The sequence below is a fragment of the Antedon mediterranea genome, chromosome 4, assembly GCF_964355755.1.
Source record: "Antedon mediterranea chromosome 4, ecAntMedi1.1, whole genome shotgun sequence".
Classification (NCBI taxonomy): Eukaryota; Metazoa; Echinodermata; class Crinoidea; order Comatulida; family Antedonidae; genus Antedon; species Antedon mediterranea.
Window position 1 is genome coordinate 13,117,536 of NC_092673.1, and position 25,902 is coordinate 13,143,437.

Consider the following 25,902-nt stretch of genomic DNA (forward strand, 5'->3'; position numbering starts at 1 on the left):
TAAAGTTGAGATAACGGGAATAATGAGACTGGATATGGTTGACAAACAAAAAGGGAAAATATCCACAATTTTTTTTTCGGAGATTGAATGAAACTACAGATGGTCTACCTTGCTTTTGTTAGATTTTTAGTTTTATGTTAAAATCATTTTAGCTGTATGCTTTATGAATATTTTCCTTGAACCAAACTCATTACTAGCGATGGCTACCCATTCATCTGAGAGATATGGTGTAAGATATGGTATAATTATATGGGCAAAATTCATGAATGGCAGATTCACGACAAAACAGTTCTTAAGATGGCCTTAGATCAGGTTGGAAACTATCTATTTTGTGAAAAATAAAGTTCCATCTAGGGTATGTGGTTCAGAGTTCACACGGTGTCAGATTTCACACGCCCACCTCATAAATATTCATTTGTAAACAAACCCATCAACCAATCAAAACACTTTGCTCACTGAACTGTAAAATTACTTCTCTGCTTCGATCGTTGATCCAAGCAGTGTACAGCAAAACTTTGAATCCAAAAAACCATATTTTGCAAGTCAAGGTAGGTACAAAACTTGAATTTTTCTTAATTACGCAATTAGCTAACGAGTATGGGCCACGTGCAAAAGCCCAAAAAATCTAAATTTAAAGAGATATACTTGTAATTTATGATTTATATGGTCTTTAATAACTGGCCAAACAAAAATAATTTGTTCGTCTGATGCTTACGTCATCAACCGATTGTAGGGGAGGGTGAGCGAATACCAGGCCACTAAATCCCAGTTGGGTTCAAAATTCACCCGGTTGGTGGCGCTATATACTTTTTTTATAATGTACTGGTTTTGGGTGATTAGATGCTTCTTAGCCATCTTAATTAGGCGTTTTAACCAAATATAACTCAATAAAACCGTTTTTTATTCAATAGCTATAGTCCTAAATATTTAAAAAATTAAATAAATATAAAAATTAAATATTATTATTATTATATTTTTTTTATTACAGATTTATATCAAGAATTAAATCAAGAACATTAAAAAATTAGTACGTGAGGTATATTTCGGAAGCACGTGCGTGTGGGCCTGCTAACTAATGTTATTTAATTGGCATACTTAATATACATTATTGTGATAAACATTATTCAAATAATCATTAAATTTTCTTTTTTTTAAAGGTTATCTACAGTCATCTTTAATTTCAACAGTATTTATATTTAAATATTTACTTATAACAGTATGTGTACCGTTTATTTTATACAGAGTGTAAATTATATTTTTTAATATTTAACAATAAATATATAACATTTACGAAGAAAACATTGTTTATTACTTATCATTTTTGTTTGTTGTTATTAACAATACTGCATATCATTTGTATTGGAATCCTTCGAACGAGTGTAGCATCAGATATTTTCCCGTGTTAGGATTGGATCGTATAAAATCAAAGATCCATTCGGACATCAGAGAAACAACATCAATGAACATACTGATGCTGAAACATCTAAATCACTCATGTATACAATACAGATAAGTTGCTTCTTTAACCCTAAGTGTTAATTGTTTAATGCTGTTGTTTGGCATATTTATTTTTAACTGTTTTTATGTTGCGTTTTATTGTTCGATGTCATCAAGTTTATTTGTGTTTAGTACTGTATTGTGAAAAAAAAAGAGTTTAAAAAAATAAACCGTTCATCGTTATTAAACTTTAGATATGCCTGGACTACAAGACGGTAAATACAGAAAGTACAGCCAGGAGGTTGTCCGTATTGCCTGTGGGCGGGTAAGAAAGGGGGAGCTGTCATATGGGGCAGCTGCTCGAATGTATGGCATCCCTAAATCAACAATTAGGGATAAGGTCAGCGGCAGAACCCCCATCGAATCGACTCCAGGACCAGATCCGATTTTATCGAAGAAGGAAGAAGAACAGCTAGTGGGATGGGCGATAGGGATGGCGAAGATTGGATATGGAAGGACGATGATGGAAATGAAAAGAGTTGTAAAGAAGTTTCTGGATGCCAATGGCAGACCAAACCCTTTCGTCGATAATTTGCCTGGCCGTCGATGGATGCGTAACTTTTTACGTCGTCATCCAGAGCTATCGATGCGCCTACCTGAGACACTAGGAAGGGAACGTGCTGATGTGACGGTCAATAAGATCCAGAGGTGGTTCAGGGAGTGTTCCGACTACATGGTTGAGAGCAAGAACGAGGAGGTCTTCGCTGACCCGCGTCGTCTGTTTAAATTTTTAATGCAGACGAAATCGGCTTCCCTCTCCAAGGGAAGACCGAGAGGGTCATTGCACCCAAGGGGGCAAAGAATGTCTACCAACAAACGGCATCCACCCGGCAACAGATCACGGTCGTGGGTGCATGTAATGCAACAGGGCAATACATTCCGCCGCTGATCATATTTCCGGGTGTTCGGTTTGCCTATGACCCCCTTGATGGTGCACCAGCCGATTCGTCTTTCGCAAAATCTAAGACCGGCTGGATGAATTCAGAAATCTTTTACGAATACATAACAAATCATTTTCATCCTTTTGTTCGATCACTTAACATTCCATTTCCTATTATTTTATTTGTGGATGGGCACGTATCGCACATCAACTTAGAGACGGCCGACTTTTTTTAAAGAAAATGACATCATTCTTTACTGCTTACCGTCACATGCCAGTCACATTATCCAACCTCTTGATGTGGCTGTGTACAAGTCGGTCAAGGCGTCTTGGTACAACTGTGTACGCGAGTACACCATACAACATCCTGGTCAAGTTGTCACCAAGCAAGCCTTCTCTTCGGTGTTTGCGGAGGCATGGAAAGAGGGCGCAAAATCAAAAAATGCCATTTCTGGATTTCGAAAATGTGGTTTATATCCATTTAATCCTGCCGCCGTTGACACCGACAAGTTACTGCCCTCCACCGTTTACCACGACCACACGTCATTAACACCAGCATCTACTTCAACCACCCCCCCCCCCCCCCCAATACGACAACCACCAACAACAACAACAACAACAACATCATCACCTACGAAGACCGCCCTTCTTGCTCTGGAATCCTCCATCGGTCCTGACTTGATTGCCACATACCATCGTCGGCTTCGAGAAGGGTACGATGTGCCGGATCCCATGTACGAAACATGGAAAAAACTGAAGACCATTGACCCACCACCTCACGACATCCCAACAACATCAGGGACGTCACACACCGTTCCCCTTCCTAGACGACCATCAGCCTCGGTAGGAAGGCATCCGGAAACTTCATATACCATCCCTAGAGCAGCACTTGGTATACCCAAGAAGGGAATACCAACAAAAAGCGAACGCAAATAAGAAGCTGTGAAGCTCGAAACGATGACTAGGCACATGATGTCAAAGGAAGAATTGAGTTTTTTTCAAATGAACTTTATGGTGCAGGCTGTTTATACCACAAAGTGTGCAGTATCAACTTCCGTACAAATAAAAAAAAATCTTCCTGTGGTTAAAATAGTAAACAAATTCAAAACCTAACTTTTTATAAATACTATTAGATTCCAAAGCAGTATCCTAATAATGGGCAGTGCTTACAATTAGGAAGACCTGGTAGTAAGGAAAGTGAAGAAGCTTTTTGTAACCATCAATGATTTAGTTATTAAAATGAAAGAGTTTTGTAAAGGTAATTGTGCTTATTCTGGAAAACACATAAAAAGAAAATTAATCGATCATTATGGTAATAATATTATAATTTCAGAAGGTAATGGGAAAGCTGTAATTACGTACAAACAAACTGCTCGTTTAATTATCAAATCATTTCATAGAAATAGAAGAGCAAAAATTAGAACTAATTGAGGCAGCTGCCAAATTAATCAAATGTGATATAAATATGTCGAAAATAACAAATAATAAGGAATACCCATTAGATTATGTGGAAAACGGTTTGGCCTACTTACCCAGTAGATTTTTTTTACTAAATTATTTGTTGGAAAGGATAGTGATTTGAAGGTAGCTTCAATTGGCCAATCGATCATCCAAGCCGCAAGGCCTAGAGCAATTATAGCTCCATTTTAATTGGGCCTTGCAGTACAGATGCACCACCATTTCAGATCAAGCAAGCAACTCTTTCCATCCTTAAACGTGTTAAACCTTTTATTAATCAGTCAACTTTAAATCAACTTTATCTTTCTCTTGTTCAACTGCATTTTGAATACTGCAGTATTGTATGGTCTAAACTTTTTGATAATGATCTTGACAAACTTACTAAACTTCAAAAACGTGGAGCAAGATTAATATTAAATGCACATTTCCTCACACCTTCTAAAGATATATCCACATCACTTGGTTGGTTAAACCTTTGTGATGTATTTGATCTCAAACGATCGTCTTTAGTGTTTAAATGAAGATGTACCCGAATACCTTAATTTAAATCATATTTTAAATTTTCTAATGAAAAGCATGATCATTTTACAAGTAATAGTTGCAAATCACTTTCCCTGGAAAAATGTAGAACAGAGTACTATACGCATTCATTTCAATGGAAAGGTGCTGATCTTTTTAACACATTAAGTGAAGAAACTAAATTGTCAAGTAATTTAAATGTTTTCAAAAGTAACTTTAAGGCATTACTGTAGTTTAAGTTTTATTGTGTTACTGTTATTTTTATATTTTAGTTAAAAATGTACTATTGTACCCAGGGCCCCAAGGGAGACCAGTCTTTTTGACTGATTGGGCCACCCTGGTTAAATATTGTTATTAAATAAATAAAAATAAATAAATTCTTTAAATTAACTTAGATTCTGCTCATCATATTCAGAAGCAGCCGCGTAACAAGGGGTCTTGTCAGGGGGGGGGGGGGGCAAACAGGGACTGATCTTTCCAGAGAGACACCAAGTACTTGAGCCACAGCCCCCTCATGGTGGGGGCTGTGGGGAAGCGAATTTTGGTAAATGACACCCCTAGATCGTCGGAAATGGTACTCTCACACATAAAATTCATGATAAATGGCGCCTCCAACTAGTAGTAGTAGTTGGCCTGGAAAACACTCCCATTTATTGCACAGCAATCAGCAAAATGATCGTACATTTTCCACCGTTAAAAACACAGGTGACATAACATTTGAAAACCCAATCTAACATTGGATCCGCGCCTGGCAAAGGTAGTAATTTTTCCGGTTAGAAGACTGAAAGATCGAGTATTGGAGCGACAGCCAGCCACGAAAGTACGTTCGTTTTGCTGATCGCTAGCGCGTTACATACGATTAGTAGGAGTGTATTTTTTAAAGTTGGCCTCACACCCACAGCACAGCGTCACACAATTGTGTATGAGATGATTGTTTCAAGCAGTCAGATATCAAAAGCATCTCATGTGAAGATGTCAACCTATCAGGAATCAAGGAACTTACTCAATTGTAGTATGAAGTTAAAGGCGTTTTCACCTACAGTATCAACCTATCAACATGTAAAACAAATGTCTTATGGCAGATTTCATCCATTTTAAAGAACCCTATACCAAGTTGGTCAGGTTGTATGCAACTTATTCATGAAAAGCAACACGCACATTTTGATTCCAGTTTGTTAACAAGAGATCAAATTGTATTTCTCCCAATTATTGATTTAAACCCAAGTGACATGAATTGCATACTATCTACTACTATAACCTTTTTATCAAACTTAGCAATCAAACACAACAAGCCACCGATCATAACGTTTGATCAACCACTGTCTCTGGAATTTGCTTTACCTGTCATGATGTGAATAACTGCATTATCACCATAAATCTCTTCAAGTACACTACTTAGACCCGTTTTTACCATCAAATAACCAATGCATCCTAACAAATTCATGACAGTATGAAAAGTGGCAAGCATTAATGTTATGGTTCTTATGTGTAATTCTTCTGACTGATGGATGATTGTTGTTGCTTTCGGGCACACATGATTGTGGATCAAGCATTATCAAATATTTTGCTTGATCAGGTTAGACTGGACGAAGATATAAAAGGAGATATAGAAAGTGTCATGGAGAACGTCTTAACCGGTAAAATTTCAACAACAGAACTAAACTACAACTCAACCTTGAAACATATTGAACAAGAAATGTGTAAAAGAAGACAAGAACTCTACACAATTTCGAAGACTGCCCATCTCTGGTTAGAGTACCAAATGGTAATTGACATCATTAAGAAGCTGAAAAAAGCAGACAGAATTGGTGACTGGCATCTGCATTTAGAAGCAATGCAAGAGGCTTTGCCAGTATATGCAGCTTCTGGTCATTACAACTATGTGAAGTCCGCATATGTGTATGTTCAAAACATGGTACAGTTAGAGAAAAGTAACAAGAGAGTGTTTGATACGTTTACATCAGGAGGATTTGTCGTTCGTAGAAGCAAGCGGTACTGAGCAGGACTTGCAAATGACCTCTTAATTGAGCAAGTTCTGATGCGCTCATTAAAATGTACAGGAGGGTTAACACGGGGAACAGGAATGAACGAGGTCCAGAGAGCCGTATGGCTAATGTTAATGACATGATAATAGACTCAAGACAAAAAATATATACATATCTAACATATCTAATTTACATTAACATTGATGGGGAGCCTATCACTCGTGTTAATCAATGCAAACATCTTGCTGTAATTCTTGAATCTTTCTTGGTCCTCACAAATTAATCATGTCAAATCCAAGGCATTGCAGAGCTTGTACTATCTAAAAAAGACTAGCAACATTCTTCCAATTGATGTTCAATCTAAACTATATAAATCCCTCATGGCTCCACATCTTGAATATTGCCATGTTGTTTGGGGTCGCTCAAATCAAATTCAAAGTAAAACGCTCCAAATTCTTCAAAACCGGGCACCAAAAATGATTCCAAACAAATCAAGAAGTGACTCTAGTACACAAGCTCTGCAAGGCCTTAAATGGATGAATTTGGATCAACGATTGTACATTATGTTTAAAATTATGAACAACTCTGCACCTAATTAAATATAGAAATAATTATTATGATAAGAACTACCGTAACCCAATATTAACACTGTTAAAACCAAGAACTAATTATAAAAAGAAAGTTTATCATATATAGAGGTGCAAATATGTGGAATTAAATTAATGATGATCTTAAAAATTGCCAAACCATTTCTTTATTTTAAAAATAAAATATGACAACTTTGTAAAGATATAATGTGTATTTTAATGGAAACATATCTCTGCCAGTTTTATTTTTAATCTATTCATTAGTTATTTTTAAGCATAATTGAACATCAAAAACAGTAGTTAAGATTGTTTATTAGTATTTATATTTCAGTATAATGTATTGTGTTAAGATTTTTGTTTGTAAACTTTTTGTTTTTATACACGGCCTTGCGGAAAAACAACTGATAGTTGAGCCAAGATTTCGTGTTTAAAAAAAGCATATTATTATAGCTGAAGAAGCATGCAGGAAACTACTGAAAACAAAATATTTTTTTGCAGAAGCTGGAAACATGCCACTAACAAGTTTTAAGACATTAATCAAATGTCAAAAAGACAACAGGGTGCAATTAATAGAAGGTTGTTATGGCGGAAAGAGTTCTTTGTGAGAACTGTGCGAAATGGTATGCCAATTTACTTCACAATTGCCCTACAGGATATAGATGAATCATGGAGGTATAAAAATAGGAGAGAGCTTGAATGTATTATAGCATGGTAACAGGATGTCACCATGGTATTTTTAAAGCCACAGCCTTGTGCGGCGCAGACTTTGTTACCAAGGTCAGCCGCCGCCTCTAGTCGGCCCTCTATTGTAGAGGAGGTGAAAGCCTCAAATATTCACAAACAAACACATACTGGAGCTGTGGCTACCAATCTAAGGGTCCTGGGTTCAAGTCCTGTCATATGTCAGGGTTTTTTTTCTCATGAACCCAGGACCCTTAGATTGGTAGCCAAGCATCATAACCACCAAGCCACAGCTCCAGTATGTGTTTGTTTGTGAATATTTGAGGCTTTCACCTCCTCTACAATAGAGGGCCGACTAGAGGCGGCGGCTGACCTTGGTAACAAAGTCTGCGCCGCACAAGGCTGTGGCTTTAAAAATACCATGGTGACATCCTGTTACCATGCTATAATACATTCAAGCTCTCTCCTATTTTTATACCTCCATGATTCATCTATATCCTGTAGGGCAATTGTGAAGTAAATTGGCATACCATTTCGCACAGTTCTCATGACAATTTACAACTCCACTCCCAAAGACTTAATAATAAGTCTTTGTCTATGTAGAGCATCTTGTGTATATGTTTGTCTTATATGTTCTAGTGCAGTATTTGGAGAGCCATCTCGATAGTGCTTTGCACGGCAATCCTCAGGGTGCTTCACTGCTGTATTGTCATGTATTGTCATGAAAATTGAATAAAATAAAATAAAATAAAAAAAATACTATTATAGTATAGTTATTGTAATTTACTTGCTGTTTATGCAATATATGTATTTACGATAAAATATTAATAAACGTCATCATACAGCTGTAGTTTTGTGTGAAGAATTACTAAACTAGACCCAAGACCTAAGATTACCAATAGTTCTCTTTGGCACCTGCCTTGTATTTTAACTCTAAATTTGTTAACCAACCTTATTTTACATTTCAATATTTTGTTTCTATGGAACGCAAAAAGAGCAACATTATTATCCATCTATTTAACTAATTCAATATATTTTGTCACTGTCAATACAAATAAAATGCTACTGTTGATACTTTACAGGGTTTCGTTAACTTTAAGAATAAAATCAAAATTCATCATATCCTCTTTAATATCCCCTTATGACTAGGCCTAGGGTAAGTAGTGATGCTGATTTTAAGATCGATTAATATAATTTGAAAATTGAAAAGTATCAGCAGAATTTGGAGATGCAAATGCGAACATCCTTAAAAGGTCAATTGATCGAAGCTGAAGCTACCACCTGAAATGTGAAGAATAATTTTAACTTATAAACAGTAACATTTTGAAACTTTTTTGTTTATTCAGATTGTAAGTCATGAGATAGACTAGGCTAGGCATAGGACAGGTATATGCTTCCTACTACCTCAGTAGACCAAATCTAGCCTAGAGTATAGTAATTAGGAATTATCTGGGGCCTAGGTTTATTATAGGCTAGTAGGCCTAGTAGTAGTATCCAGTATGCCATCCTACCTAGCATAGTATAGTAGACCAGTCTTAGCCTGGCTAGCCTATATAAGGCCTAAAAAAAACCTCTTGTTTGCCATTCTCTGTTGCACCTATTTTTGAAAAACTTAAAAAAAAAAAAATTAAGGTTTTTTGTCGTAGAGGGTGTTTTTCATAAAAGGCACTGCTAACGCATAGCGCTCAATGTGAACTTATATATATATATATATATATATATCAACATGTCGAAGGTTGCAGTTTCAACAATTTTTTTGTGATTTAACGAAAATAAGGTCCGTGGTGACACGCATGGTGTCGACCAATACTTTTGTAAATGTGTTTTTAAATTGTCGCATTAATGAAAAACTAGTGATATATTGGAGAGAGTGAACATAGGCCCAGAGGCACGTGGACCGTGGCATGTCATCGATCGGAATGAAATCGTTGAGGTGATGCAGACGCTGACAATTTTTTTTTGCAAGGAGGAGGAGGCGGATCCAGAAAGACAAGAAGTTAGCAAGCAGTTGGCGGCGATCGCTGCCTTCTAAAAAGCAAAAAACAATGGTTTGTGGAGGTTTTTTTTTTAACTTCTCAGCTTCAGGGCTTGGGCCTACAATTAGCTAGCCTACTAATAATACCACATTTATATAGCGCCCTTTTCATGAGTAATCATGCTCAAAAGCGCTTTACAAGGATTATTACCCCAGTATTTTTTGGGATCAAACACGTATGGAAACATACTCCCATAATGCAGCCGGTAACCAGCGCAAAGTTGTGTCTAGATCTAACTGGGTACCCATTTATACACCTGGGTGGAGAGAGGCAACGTAAGTAAAGTATCTTGCCTACGGATACAAGCAATGCGGCGAGAGTTGGATTCGAACCTAGGTCTGACGATCGGTAGTCGAACGTCCAACACACTGCGCCACACGCCCTCACTACTATATACTATACTACTATCTTCATAAAAGGCCTTTACTACTAGAGGCGCGCATATCTATAGGCTCTGGGTAGGTAAGATAACCAATGAATGTAGAAATGTTTAATTCTTTACTCTAGGCCTAAGGGCATAGCTGGAGGCTAGTAGGCCTAAACAGTACTAGCATAAGGTATGGAAAAAAAAGTATTAGGCCTAGGAGGTCTAGCCTAAACTAGGGTTAGTCTAATTTATGCCTATGCAACTGGGACACCTCTCCTAATCTAATTGTACATAAATATTCTATTTCGGTGAGTGGCAAGAAGACTGAAAATGCTAAATTAAAAAGGTAATTTAATGCCTAAAATAAGTAATTGTATTACAACACAGCCGTTGCGGAAAGGTGGTCCATGTGGGTGCAACAGTTTGATGTTAGTTCAACTGACTGCATGTTGAACCATCATAGAAAATGGAGTGAAACGGACCATGCTGGCATTATAAAGAAGGCCAAGCTGGATGAAGGCTGCCTTGTTCCGGAATGCACCAACAGTTGTATAATCCATAGAACAAGGACATGGGATGAAACGAAAGGAATTTTTTCTAGCTTTCCATGGATAAAATACAACAAATCCTACAGTTTGATGGCAATTTTCCACAAACATTACAACGATTAAAACCGCTACTTATCACCACCTACCTACCAAGTGTGCTGTATGCCATTCCCATTTGCCGTTTGATAGAAGAGGAAGTAGGATTTGACATGAAGCCGGCAAGCAAACAAAGTTCATGAACGCCTATTCACTATGTTAATGCATTTGATTGTTCTACTATTATTTGTTTATGTTTGTCGTGTCACTCATCTTTCATTCATTTACAGGAAAGCAAGTTAAGGCTATGTTAATGAAACGTATTCTTGCTTCATTAGGTGAGTGCATCATTTCATACTGTAGTACAGCCAATTAACGTTTAGGAACAGTTCTTAGACGGTATGGCACTGATGTCCAGAAATGTTTGTTAAAATCACTATTCGAGTACAACACAGAAAAGGATGCATTGAAATGAAAATTAGAAGAGAGGGACAGAAAGATAGAGTTAGAAGCACAGTCTAAATCACATCAATTATCTATTGTGATGATATACAAACGAGAATACCAAACCAAGCAAAGATTTTGTCTGTAGGTAATAAGTGCAATCACACTGACTATGTCAATTTTCTATCATTAATTAAATCATTTGATCCAATCTTGTGGAAGTTTCTTTTAGGATTACGCTCAATAAACAAGAGATTTGGAATCTGTATACAGATATGTCATTCAAATGGGATACTCAATACCTCAACACACTTTTAGGCGTATTTACCATTTCACATGCTTATTACTGATGTTGTTGACAAGTTTACAAACTCATCAGCAAAGTGCTTAGGTCTCTTGGCACAGTTTTGAATTTGTGTGTCTAAAGATACATCATTTTTCAGATATCAACCACATGTTGCAGAATTGGAAATGACTAATAAACCATTTTGACCTAATGCATTTATAATTGTCTCAATAGATAACATTGATAAAAAATCACAATACATTGCCGTTAGATAGTCACAAATGTCACAAGAATTTCATGGTACATCGGTTCAGGCTGTTCAGCCATTGCCAAATGCTACTAAATTAACATGTTCTATTCCATTACAGGCTCGGGTACAAGAGACGCAACTTGACCAAAGAAGAAAAAAAAAAATACAGCTGTCCACTGTCACAACATACCAAAGTGGTGTAGAGCATTTGTTTGATCCACATACTTTACAAACATATGTAGTAATTTTCATCTTAAAATTGAAGACTTCCAGCCAACTAAACTTGAATAAAATCAAAGTTTTAAAAAAGTATTCGATTGATTATGTGACCATTTTCGATAAAACGGCTGCCAACCCCCTTTGCGTATGAAAAAAAAAGAGCAAATACTTCTTGGATATAGTGATGTCTATTCTACAACATATACAATTTTTACCAAATATATGTCAATAAAATTTTTTTTTCAAATATTTGATTGATGTGACCATTTTCGATTAAATGGTGGCCGTATTTGATAAAATGGCAGCCATTTTAGGCATAATGGCAAGCATTTTGGATTGTTCAGTTACAAAAATGATGTGAAATATTATTTGAACATTTATTGTTACCTTTATAATTGAATTTCTATTTCGATAACATCTTTTAATGTCATAAACTTACAATATTTTAAACAATTTTGTCCAAAATGGCGGCCATTTTGAAATGGCCGCCAACCCCACTTGCGATATTGTACAGGAAGAAAATAACCAACAGTGCTTGGTCAAGAAGGGTATAATATCAAACACTGGGTATATAAACACTGGGTAGAGAAGGTCTTAACCAGGGAACCAACTATAAGAAGATGCTTTAAGTTCGGTATTTAAAGCGCCACAGAATTTACAGGCTGGAGATCGCGTCTGCAATTTCATGGAAGAAAATGGGAAAACACTAGTAATAGCAATTAACGACAATTTCTTGTGTGAGACGAGTTATTTACTTATATATTTATTTAATTTATGTATTGCAACCATGGAGGAGTAAAATAATTTTCTTACTTACATTGTATAACATAAACATTTGAGTCATAAACGATGTTTGTTTTAGGAAGTGGTCGGTTGAGGTCTACGGTTCTTTGGGAAGAACAACCAGAGAAGCGAACCATGCCCTTGTTTTCATTGCTCAAGGCGTGCTGAGCCACTAGAAGCAGCCTATTGGATACTACTGTACCAGCTGAAAAAAATGAAGTTCTGCTCAGTCAGTGCATAGAAAAGTTGATGAATCCAAAGGTAGTAGTTTGCGACCATAGTGCGTGTAATCTTAACACAACACATGAGACGCCATACAAAATGTTTAACAACAAGATACATTTTAATTATGATCATCCACACCTCCTCAAAAACACAAGAACAACATTGCTAAATTACCCAGTTAACTTTGTGGACGATGCCGGAACAACAAAAAAAACAAGCTAAGTGGCAATACATTCAAGACTTCTTCGAATCGGAATGCCCTATTGTCAATTAGCATGGCACCGAAGTTGACCAACAACCATTTTGATCTGACAAGTTTCACCAAGATGAGTGTCAAAAAAGCCTCACAAGTATTAAGCCACACTGTAGCAGCAGGAGTTTTGACCTACACATCTCTTGGAAAACTGACAAGTGCTGACATTAACATTCCTATCACAAAGAGACAAGTCAGCAAATGTGAAATGTGACTCTTGTCAGTGTTGTTAACCAGATGAACCAGTGCTATGTTACTGTAAGTCTGTCTGAGGAAAACACAATGGCGTTTATTCCTGAATATTTAAGTAGAAAGGTTCTTATCAGTCAAGAGGTGATTGGTTCTTGTGAACAATGCCAAACAGCTTTTGGCTACACAACCTTGTTGCAACGACCGATCTCTGCTATTCGCACATTTTAAAGCTTACGACACCACGAAAAGTGATTTTGGAGGACTCACAGTTCCATCTGTTCAGCTGATTGAATTTGTTTACGATATGTGAGGAAGTTTTCACTGATAAGTTAGATAACAGCTTGAACAGTACGAACATATGCCAAATAATTTGAAATTCGATTAAACCAGGGAAGTGAACACCTCCCTGATTAAACAGCTAGACTGTTACAAGAAATGAAATGTTTGTGAGGAGAAAGTAAAGGAGAATCTTGTGGCCATTTTTGTAAGTATGCGCATACATTAATTAATTAAAAAATAGGCAATTGAAATATACGGTAATGTAAATGCCATCAAGACATCATACTGACTTCACTTTCACAGATATTCAGTTACACATGAGTCAGTAATTAGTAATTAGTTTAATACAAAGAAGCTAATTCTGTTTTTATAATTTTAACAGGGATGTACAATATGGTTTAAACAGACAATTGTGGACAATGGCTTTGTCTGATATCATTGTGCTGGTACATTCAATATGAGAATATAGTTTGCAATATGAATGTCATGCCAACATGTGAGGGTAGTTGATAATCTAAATTTCATCATTCTGTTTTATAACTTTTTTAATGCATGTTTGTAAATTGTTTCTCAGTACTTTTATTGAGAATTACTTGATGGTATATTGAAAAAAAAAAAAAATTTGTTTCAATAAACAAATTAGATTAGTTTTATCTAGTTTGTTGTTGGTATAGAAGTGACACGAATTGTTGATCTAAATGTAATATTAATGGAAATAACAAAGTGAATAAACCCATGGAATTTTCCAAAAAATATTTTAAAAATGGACAAAACGGTATATGGGTTGTTAATATGAAATATTTGAATCATAAAGGCCTCATATCAGGCGAGATCAAACTGTTTTTTAAAATTAATATTTTTCTTAGTAACAAGCACATAGTATGTGGAACATTTTGAGGTCAATTGTGATTTATATCATAGAAAGAAGACATTCTACAATAAAAAGCAATTGAACAAATGACCAATATGCCCATGTCAATTTTATGAATATATGGTATACAGTGTTCTTCTTGCCTTAATTGCTTTGGCATCCAATTACTTAGAATAACAAAGATTGTTTGTTATTTGTAGCACTGTCATCACCATCGTCACAGCCAGGACGAAGCAAGGATTTTTTTTTCAATATCAAATGCCAGTAAGTTAAACTTTTTTCTCCTGTGTTAAAAATATAAAATTACTCACTCCTGTTTGTGTATTTTTTTGTGTCAAAAATGCAGCTGTCAAATGTTATTATAGCATACCAATAGACAAATGATACTAAAATACAAAATAATCCATTTAAACCTCATTGTATATTAATAATTTAATTGCTGTTTTGTTTAATTGGGAAAAAAAGTTGCAACATTAAAAACCTTTAAAAAAATATTTTTAAAATGATTAAAAAAACTGTGCTATAGTAAGACATAAAATATTATAGTTACCGTCATTTTTGCTAAAATAAATATTGTTCTGATATTTTAATCACAACAAGTTTACATAAATGTATATAATGTGGTGGTGGTATTTTTTACAGCGGTGGTATATTTTCGACTCTAATAAAATTTTATTTGTTAGAGTAACATAAAACACATTTTTAGAGTTTAAATCTATAATGAATTACCTGAATTAAAATGTATGTAAAGTTGCATTATGGTAGTTTTGAAATTTTGACATTTATGTCACACTTTATGATCCTACCTCATAGAATCACCCATATAATATACTTAGTTTAAATGTTAAGAAAACTGAATACATGACAATAGGCTCAAGACAAAAAATATCAAACATATCTAATTTACATAAACATTGATGGGGAGCCTATCACTCGTGTTAATCAATGCAAACATCTTGCTGTAATTCTTGAATCTTTCTTGGTCCTCACAAATTAATCATGTCAAATCTAAGGCATTGCAGAGCTTGTACTATCTAAAAAAGACTAGCAACATTCTTCCAATTGATGTTCAATCTAAACTATATAAATCCCTCATGGCTCCACATCTTGAATATTGCCACGTTGTTTGGGGTCGCTCAAATCAAATTCAAAGTCTTCAAAACCGGGCACCAAAAATGATTACAAACAGATCAAGAAGTGACTCTAGTACACAAGCTCTGCAAGCCTTAAATGGATGAATATGGATCAACGATTGTAAATTATGTTTAAAATTATGAACAACTTTGCACCTAATTAAATATTAGAAATAACCAATGAAATGTAGAAATGTTTAATTCTTTACGATTTCGATCCAAGTCGGCCCTAAACCGTCTCGGCCAAAGTCAAGTCGGCCCTAAGTCAACTCGGCCCCAAGTCAACTCGGCCTCACGTCAACTCGGCCAAAAAATAATCGGTCAACTCGGCCCCGTTAAAGTATGGAACGCAAAAAATGCAAATAAAGGGGATTGATAAAATAATATATCTTCACAATTTTTTAACTATAAATAATTCTGACTTTTAACCGATTCACCCCGATAAGCGCTTAAAGCGCTCATGAGGTGAAAAGTCAAGGTCATTGTAAACAAATTGTCAACAAAAAAAAAGTAAACCGAATTTAAATGCGCAGTTTGTTGTGCATGAAACGTGACAACAAATTATGCAAAATACTCACAATTTTTTTTTTTTAAATATGCTTCCAAATATATAAAAAATATTGTTGAAGCGAGTTCGAAAATAAATTCGAAAACATAACCGTTTTTCGAAGCACGCTGTTCGAAACGCGACGGGCGTTTTATTGTAAACATACAACGTAAAATCGTCTAAAATCCATCATTATTTGTAATAATCACTATTTTGAAGCTTGTATATAATAAATATATAATAAATGAAGATTATGTATCAGTTGTGGTGTCTAAATCGTCTTATTTCCGTGTAAAATTCTTCTACGGAGCAAATTCGTAGCCGTGTCCTCCGAGTGCACCGCCATTTTGTTTACCTTTGCTCTGTAATATGAACCCTGACATGTCAGTTGCATTATGGGCATGAAATATTTTTTGAAACTCTGCGCAACGGTCTGTTTGTTGAAGCATAGCCTTTGACAAACATTTTGATACCAAACTTTCTTTGGTTTCATAAGTTTTCGGCGTATTTTCGTCTAATTTTCTGCAAGCTACACATCGGAGATGGCGGAACAAGCACCCAAGAAACGCCCTGTGCGAGAAAGGCGAATTCCAAGTCGCTTTCGGGATGATTTTTTTTACATTCCCAGTGAAAGCGATGAGGATTCGTCCGACTCAAACAGCGGCGACGACGACGGTCCTGCTCCCGAGGCCGCTCCCGATGATAGGCCTATATGGTCATCATCGGACAAGTCCGTCTACGAGGAGGGGGAATTAGAAGAAGAGGAGGACGAGACAGATATGGAGGTAACCCCAAATGGGTCAGGCTCTTCTGGTGGTGATAGGCCTTCCACCAGTGGCCTGAACCCAGCCACAGTTGGTGGTCCCCTTGGGAGCAAGAGGGCCCGTATTGGTGGCATTGGGGGTCGGGGGGGAGGGTGTAGGTAGAAGAGGCCATGTAGGTAGAGGGCGAGTAGACCCGGGTCTAGGTGGGGTTGGAGTAGGACGGGGAGATGAGGATAGAGGGAGAGGAGCCCGTGCCCCGAGAGGACGTGGTGGGAGAGCGGCTCTGGAGCGCCAGAGACGTCAGGAGGAGCTTGATGGATGGCATCGTATGGACGAGCCATCTGGCTTCCCTGTTTGACCTTTCGGGGGCCACGTACCCGGGTATTTGGGGAGGTATGGGGTCATGTCAACACCAATCGATTTTTTCACTCTTTTTTTCAACCAAATTCTCTTGCAGATGATAGTGGACCAGACCAATCTTTACTTTACGCAGAGGAAGCCCGGAACCCAATTTGTGGAGCTGACAGCCAGGGAGCTTCAAGCCTTTTTTGGTATGGTGGTGATGATTTCCATCAAGGGACTGACGGTACTTGAGCACATCTGGTCGACGCTTGCGTTCTTCCATGATGCGTCCTTGGCCAACATCATGCCTCGTGACCGGTTCTTCTGGATTCTACGGAATTTGCACTTCAACAACAACAATGAAGCTCCAGAAGATCCAGCTCAAGACCGTCTATTCAAGATCCGCCCTGTGATTCACCACCTTACCACGCAATTTCAAGTGCAGTATAATCTGCACGAGCATTTTGCTGGTGATGAAGCTATGGTTATATTTCAAGGACGGCATAGGTAATTTTTTTTTTTTCACTGTATTTATCAATATTATTTATGCACAATTATATAATATCAAAACATGTTGCCTCTTTTTGATTGATTATATTGGTAAAAAAATAAAAATGTTATACTGTACTCACAATTTTTTACAATTTTGTTTTATCTTCTAGCGGGAAGCAGTATGATCCATCGAAGCCAATCAAGCGCGGATTTAAAATTTGGACACTCGCGGATTCCATCTCGGGTTATGTATACAACTTCGCTGTTTATATGGGACGATTTGGCAATCCAGACCACCGCGATCTCGGACGTAGAGTGATTCTCAACCTTATCACTCCGGACCTTCACAACCTCAACTACAGATTGTACTGCGACCGCTTTTTTACATCGATGCCACTTCTACGCGACTTACAAGAAAGAATCGGGATATATTGCTGCGGAACTGTTCAACGCGATCGACAAGGATATTCACCATCACTCAAACAACTTAAACAACATGAAAAAAACATGGAGCGTGGAGAATTTCATTTCGCGAAACACGACGACGGGATGTGCGGATACGCGTGGAATGACAAAAAACTAATCTACTTTCTCAGCAGCGCACATTCAGGAGATCTACCCCTAACGGCCGTGATGCGTAATATAGATATCCGCGGAAATCGTACCAACATACCATGCCCACAAGCCATCGCAGACTACAACAAATACATGGGAGGGGAGATCATGCAGATCAAATCAAGTCGTACTATGCAGTCAACAGGAAATTGCGTCGCTGGTATATGCATCTCTTTTGGCATTCATTCGACACTTCCATATCCAACGCCTTCATTCTACATACGGAAACGCGACCTGCCGCAGAAAGACATATTTCACAAATCCTATTTCAGATCCAAATCCCATCCTATACGCGCAGACCCAGGTCACCAGCACACTCCCGTCGACCTGAGGCCAGAATTTCCAAGGAAGCGTCGCTGTAGTGTATGTCTTCAAAACAAAACAAGACATGAGACCTTCTATGGTTGTGCAAGATGCAACAACACACCACTCTGCAACCATGTTGGTCGAAACTGTTTCGAAATCCACCACAGAAACATTGAAAACTGAACATTTCCCTCATAGTTTTAGTTGGAAGCGTCTTCTTTTAGTGTTCAGAGGTCAGAGGGCTTGTGAGTTGATAGCTATTTTTAAAATAGTGAAACAGTCCGGCTTCTGAGTTAGAAGAACTGCTCCATCTTCAATTGTGAGTAAAACACACTACAGCGCACTTTTACAACAACATGGGGCCATGTTGAAGCCTACTCGTGGCGGCCCTGTTACGTCGTACTACACCTGATGTACCTGTATGGCAAGCTAATTCAACATGAAGATGAATGTGAAACGTCAATTGTGAATACTGAACATTTTGTATCAATTATTATGCATACTTTACATTTATAACTGAACATTTCATAATCCAGTGTTATGTAAGTACTTTGTATAGAATAATAAATTATACAAAAAGTAATTTGACGTTTTATTTATTATTTTTGTCGTTTGCCTTTCGCTCTAAGTACAGTATTTTGTTATCAATGATATACTGTATTATGCAATTGTGGTACCAAACTGCTAAACAACTTCAAGTTTCTTTTTAGAATAAGTGATAAAGAAAGAGCGAGTCAGCTTTGCCCAGTTTGCGTTGAAATTATGGGTAACGAAGTAAAAAATTCGAGTTTTGTTGCAAATTGTTAGCATCTATTTGCATAACATGTAAGAATTATTTACACATAATAATAACAAAATAAATAACATATTTGAAAAGGAAATGTGATAAGCTTTTTTTTGATGTATAACATTATAGAATTGCTCTACAAAAAAAAAAGATACATGTAAGTTTTCGACACCTACTTTCCTATATAGAAACTTGATACCCTTGTGAAAAACGCGCGCGCGCACTTCGCGCACCATTTTACTAATTTATTCATAACTTCGAAACCGGTCATTCATAATGGTCAAGTTTGGTCTTATTTTGAAGAGAAGAAATAGGTTCTGATGAAAAAAGTTAGTTTTATTCATAAATAATTTAGCAATTTCATGCATTTGGTAGTCAAAGATAAAATTTTAAATAATTTTCCTAAAATTTGCATAAATTTGCATAATCCAGAATCCGCCATCGTAAGTCATAACATAAATTTGATTACATATTTGAAAAGAAAATGTCCTTGGCATTATTTTTCTTTTTTACTTCATTGAGTTTGTGTCTCTAGAAAAAAAGTTATGATTAATTATGTGACATATGCTTTTTAGGTCCCGGGGGAGCAAAATAAACTTAGGGGTCAATGGGTTAATGAATATTAATATTTAGACAATAATATATTTAGCAAAAAAAATAGGAATGATTTCACCAACTTTCCTTTATTTACGTAAAATTTCAAATTGCACAATTGAAAACAACTCGTAGCTGCGCCTCCCTGCGCCTTTGGCAGCTTTTTCGATATCTACAACTGCTACGTGTTTTCACTGACCAGGGGATTCCTCTTTTTTTTAAACGCAAATCATAGTAAGAATCATAATATTAAGCACTTTTTGCGTTCCATATTTTATTGTGGCCGAGTTGACCGATTGGTTTTTAGCCGAGTTGACGTGAGGCCGAGTTGACTTGAGCCCGAGTTGACTTGAGGCCGAGTTGACGTGGGGCCGACTTGACTTTGGCCGAGACGGTTTAGGGCCAACTTGACCTGCACCCTTCTTTAATCTAGGCCTAAGGGCATAGCTGGAGGCTAGAGTAGGCCAAACAGTACTAGCATAAGGTATGGAAAAAAGTATTAGGTCTAAGGAGGTCTAGCCTAAACTAGGCCTAGTCTAATTTATGCCTATGCAACTGGGACCCCTCTCCTAATCTAATTGTACATAAATATTCTATTTCGGTGAATGGCAAGAAGACTGAAAATGCTAAATTAAAAAGGTAATTTAATGCCTTAAAATAAGTAATTGTATTACAACACGGCCTTTGCGGAAAAGTGGTCTATGTAAAAGTTGTGGTTGTCAAATTTCGGCACATTGCAAATGCTTTGCCACACCATCATACAGTGGTACAAAATTTGAAGCAACAGTTTGATGTTAGTTCAACTGACTGCATGTTGAACCATCATAGAAAATGGAGTGAAACGGACCATGCTGGCATTATAAAGAAGGCCAAGCTGGATGAAGGCTGCCTTGTTCCGGAATGCACCAACAGGGGTATAATCCATAGAACAAGGAGATTGGATGAAACGAAAGGAAATTTTTGTAGCTTTCCATGGATAAAATACAACAAATCCTACAGTTTAATGGCAATTTTCCACTCTTCCACAAACATTACAATGATTAAAACCGCTACTTATCACCACCTACCTACCAAGTGTGCTGTATGCCATTCCCATTTGCCGTTCGATAGAAGAAGAAGTAGAATTTGTCATGAAGCCGGCAAGCTAATGCTAATGTTGATACATTATTGATTGTTCTGCTATTATTTGTTTATATTTGTCGTGTCACTCATCTTTTAACAGATTTTTCAATGCTTTTGTTAGAGAACAGCAATGCTCTAAAACATACTTCCAAGAAATACTTAGGTCATTAGAGCATAATGTCTATGTTCATAGCTGTGTTGATTTCTGTATAACTGGCATTCATTTACAGAGAAGCAAGTTAAAGCTATGTTAATGACACGTATTCGTGCTTCATACTCCACAATAGACATGAACATTTCTCAAGACAGCACGGTAACATCAGAGTCATACTCTTTCAACTCTCCGACTTCTTCCACGATAGACATGGATACGTCTCAATTAAATGAACAATCACCTAATGGACCTACCACACCTACCACACCTATTCAACAGGTCCATGTAGAAATAGCACCAATTGATATTGCAAATGACCACCCAACTAAATTGATTGATGAAATTGATGGCAACACACAAGAATCAACCAAAGAAACAGAGTTGATAGATCGAAACACACTGAAATATCAGATGTTGGCTCCATGTAATTGCTCCAAAAAATGTTTAATGACAATACCAGAAGAAAGACGCAGTGACATCCATCATCAATTTTGGAAACAGCCTTATTCAATGCGACGTGCATGGCTATATTCTCACATTAAGGTTATAGAGCCTAGTCGGATGAATAAACGGCCTGAGAGTCATGGAAGGCGTAAGCATACAAGAGTCTACAAGCTTCCCAACAGCGAAGGATGCGATGTATTTGTTTGCAAGGTGTTTTTCCTGCACACAAGTCTGACAAAATTATCACTGTAACACTCAACAACGCACTTATCGGTGACATAACAACATCCTGTGATAGAAGAGGAAAGCATGAACCATATAATAAGATTGATAGTAGCGATGTCAACCTCGTAAAGGATCATATACTATCTCATAACCCAGCGGTAAGTCACTACAGATGTGAACATGCGCCTCTTCGAAGGTATTTGCCACCTGAGTTGAAGATGTGCAACATGTATGATGATTTCAATGCGAAGCACAGCATGTGGCCTAGAATTTTATAGGAGAACATTGAAAGGCATGAACAATAGTTTTGCAAAATTAGGAGAGGAAGAGTGCGAGGTATGCCTGGAGTTTGACCATCATAAAGACAACGCATCCCATGATGGTGAGGATCCAAACTGTCCAGTGTGTAGCATGTGGAAGATACATGTAGAAAGAGCAAAGGTTGCTAGAAAATGGTATTCACAAGAGAAAGAAAGACCACATTGAAGCAGTATGTTCTGTCGATATGCAGAAAGTGATAATGCTGCCTAGAATGCCTGGTGTTAAATCCTGTGTTTTTACGCGTAGGCTAATACAATTTCATATGACATTCGCACCTATTGGTGGAAAGAAGTGCACCAATGATCCCATTATTGGTGTAATATGGGATGGTCTGTTTGTGGAAGAAATTCAGAAGATGTGGCAAGCGCATATATCAAATACATAGACCACCCAGAGCTTCGAGAACGCACAAGGTTCTTGTTTTATATGGACAACTACAGTGCCCAAAATAAGAATTGGACAATTTATACTGCTATGTTAGCTAAGGTAAATACAGAGGGGGGAACCAGATGAAATCATCTTTCGATATCTGGAGAAAGGACATACATTTATGTCGGCAGATTCTTTTCATTCCCAAGTGGAGAAAGGAATGCGTGAGCGAAAGAATGTATATGATGGCAAAGACTTTGTGTCTGTGATCAACACACGAGGAGGCACAGCAACTAAACTGGAATATGGAGATGTTTTTATGTTTGAGAATGGTGTAAGCCAGAGAAAGTATACCCATAAACCTCTTTTATGTACCATACAGGAAGCGAAGTTCATCAAAGTTTCAATGATGTTACACTGGAAAACCTCACTCGACGACACACATTACCATTACCAGTCTGGGTTATTCTTGGAAAAGAAAATTGCCGAGAGAATTGAGAAATCTGTGAAATCAGTTTCGTTTTCTTGCCTTCAATCACCAACAGGCATCCAAGACAAAGAAAAATGACATTTTGACAAACCTCTGCCGATTCATGCCAGCAAATCGACATTTATTTAGGAAACGGTTGCCAGTAAATGACTCATCACTCGACTTGATACTGATAGATAATAAATAAAATAAACAATCTGAAATCAATATATTCACTGAAAATACATAAATTATGATGTATTTAGAGGACAATGTATATTTGTCAACGATTCTATTTGTCTCAATAATTGAATAATGAATAAATGAATACATTTTTGTATTTTTTGCTACAAAATACTGGTTTTGAGTAATAATTTAATGTAGTGAATGCTGCTTACCATTAATTTATATACTGTTTAGAAACAGTTCTTAGACGGTATGGCACTGATGTGCAGTGTTTGTTAAAATCACTATTCGAGTACAACACAGAAAAGGATGCATTGAAATGAAAATTAGAAGAGACGGACAGAAAGATAAGAATTAGAAGCACCGTCTAAATCACATCAATTATCTATTGTGATGATATACAAACGAGAATATCGAACCAAGCAAAGATTTTGTCTGTAGTTAATAAGTGCAATCACACTGACTGTCAATTTTCTATCATTAATTAAATCATTTGATCCAATCTTGTGGATTACGCTAAATAAACAAGAGATTTGGAATCGAGATTTGGAATCTGTATACAGATATGTCATTCAAATGGGATACTCATTACCTCAACACACTTGAGTCATCAACTTTTAGGCACCGAAAGCAACTAAAGAGACTTGACATAATTAAGCGTATTTACCATTTCACATGCTTATTACTAATGCTGTTGACAAGTTCACAAACTCATCAGCAAAGTGCTTAGGTCTCTTAGCACAGTTTTGAATTTGTGTATCTAAAGATACATCATTTTTCAGATATCAACCACATGTTGCAGAATTGGAAATGACTAATAAACCATTTTGATCTAATGCGTTTATAATTGTCTCAATAGATAACATTGATAAAAACCCACAATACATTGTCACAAGGATTTCATTGTATATCGGTTCAGGCTGTTCAGCCATTGCCATATGCTGCTAAATTAACATGTTCTATTTCATTACAGGCTCAGGTACAAGAGACGCAACTTGACCAAAGAAGAAAAAGAAAAATACAGCTGTCCACTGTCACAATATACCAAAGTGGTGTAGAGCATTTGTTTGATCAACATACTTTACAAACATATGTAGTAATTTTCACCTTAAAATTGAAGACTTCCAGCCAACTAAACTTGAATAAAATCAAAGTTTAAAAAAAGTATTCAATTGATTATGTGACCATTTTCGATAAAACGGTGGCCATTTTTAAACGGCTGCCAACACCTTTGCGTATGAAAAAAAAAAGAGCAAATACTTTTTGGATATAGTGATGTCTATTCTACAACATATACAATTTTTACCAAATATATGTAAATAAAATTTTCAAGACTTCTTCGAATCGGAATGCCCTATTGTCAATTAGCATGGCACCGAAGTTGACCAACAACCATTTTGATCCGACAAGTTTCACCAAGATGAGTGTCAAAAAAGCCTCACAAGTGTTAAGCCACACTGTAGCAGCAGGAGTTTTGACCTACACATCTCTTGGAAAACTGACAAGTGCTGACATTAACATTCCTATCACAAAGAGACAAGTCAGCAAATGTGAAATGTGACTCTTGTCAGTGTTGTTAACCGGATGAACCAGTGCTATGTTACTGTAAGTCATGTCCCAGTCTGTCTGAGGAAAACACAATGGCGTTTATTCCTGAATATTTAAGTAGAAAGGTTCTTATCAGTCAAGAGGTGATTGGTTCTTGTGAACAATGCCAAACAGCTTTTGGCTACACAACCTTGTTGCAACGACCGATCTCTGCTATTCGCACATTTTAAAGCTTACGACACCACGAAAAGTGATTTTGGAGGAATCACAGTTCCATCTGTTCAGCTGATTGAATTTGTTTACGATATGTGAGGAAGTTTTCACTGATAAGTTAGATAACAGCTTGAACAGTACAAACATATGCCAAATAATTTGAAATTCGATTAAACCAGGGAAGTGAACACCTCCCTGATTAAACAGCTAGACTGTTACAAGAAATGAAATGTTTGTGAGGAGAAAGTAAAGGAGAATCTTGTGGCCATTTTTGTAAGTATGCGCATACATTAATTAATTAAAAAATAGGCAATTGAAATATACGGTAATGTAAATGCCATCAAAACATCATACTGACTTCACTTTCACAGATATTCAGTTACACATGAGTCAGTAATTAGTAATTAGTTTAATACAAAGAAGCTAATTCTGTTTTTATAATTTTAGGGATGTACAATATGGTTTAAACAGACAATTGTGGACAATGGCTTTGTCTGATATCATTGTGCTGGTACATTCAATATGAGAATATAGTTTGCAATATGAATGTCATGCCAACATGTGAGGGTAGTTGATAATCTCAATTTCATCATTCTGTTTTATAACTTTTTTAATGCATGTTTGTAAATTGTTTCTCAGTACTTTTATTGAGAATTACTTGATGGTATATTGAAAAAAAAAAAAAAACTTTGTTTTAATAAACAAATTAGATTAGTTTTATCTAGTTTGTTGTTGATATAGAAGTGACACGAGTTGTTGATCTAAATGTAATATTAATGAAAATAACAAAGTGAATAAACCCATGGAATTTTTCAAAAATTATTTTTAAAATGGACAAAACGGTATATGGGTTGTTAATATGAAATATTTGAATC

At 36.6% G+C, this 25,902-nt stretch overlaps 2 protein-coding genes across 2 annotated transcripts; both read left to right on the forward strand.

The window, feature by feature from the left end:
* Positions 1–1,604: 1,604 nt before the first annotated feature.
* Positions 1,605–2,613, forward strand: LOC140046587 (uncharacterized). Its single transcript, XM_072091281.1, has 2 exons — positions 1,605–2,180; positions 2,261–2,613. Exons 1-2 carry the CDS (start codon positions 1,694–1,696, stop codon positions 2,611–2,613), a joined length of 840 nt encoding a protein of 279 aa, XP_071947382.1. The 5' UTR covers positions 1,605–1,693.
* Positions 2,614–16,528: 13,915 nt separating this feature from the next.
* On the forward strand, positions 16,529–21,948 carry LOC140046588 (piggyBac transposable element-derived protein 2-like). Its single transcript, XM_072091282.1, has 4 exons — positions 16,529–17,689; positions 17,845–18,449; positions 20,741–20,890; positions 21,329–21,948. Exons 1-4 carry the CDS (start codon positions 17,244–17,246, stop codon positions 21,946–21,948), a joined length of 1,821 nt encoding a protein of 606 aa, XP_071947383.1. The 5' UTR covers positions 16,529–17,243.
* The last annotated feature ends 3,954 nt before the right edge of the window (positions 21,949–25,902 follow it).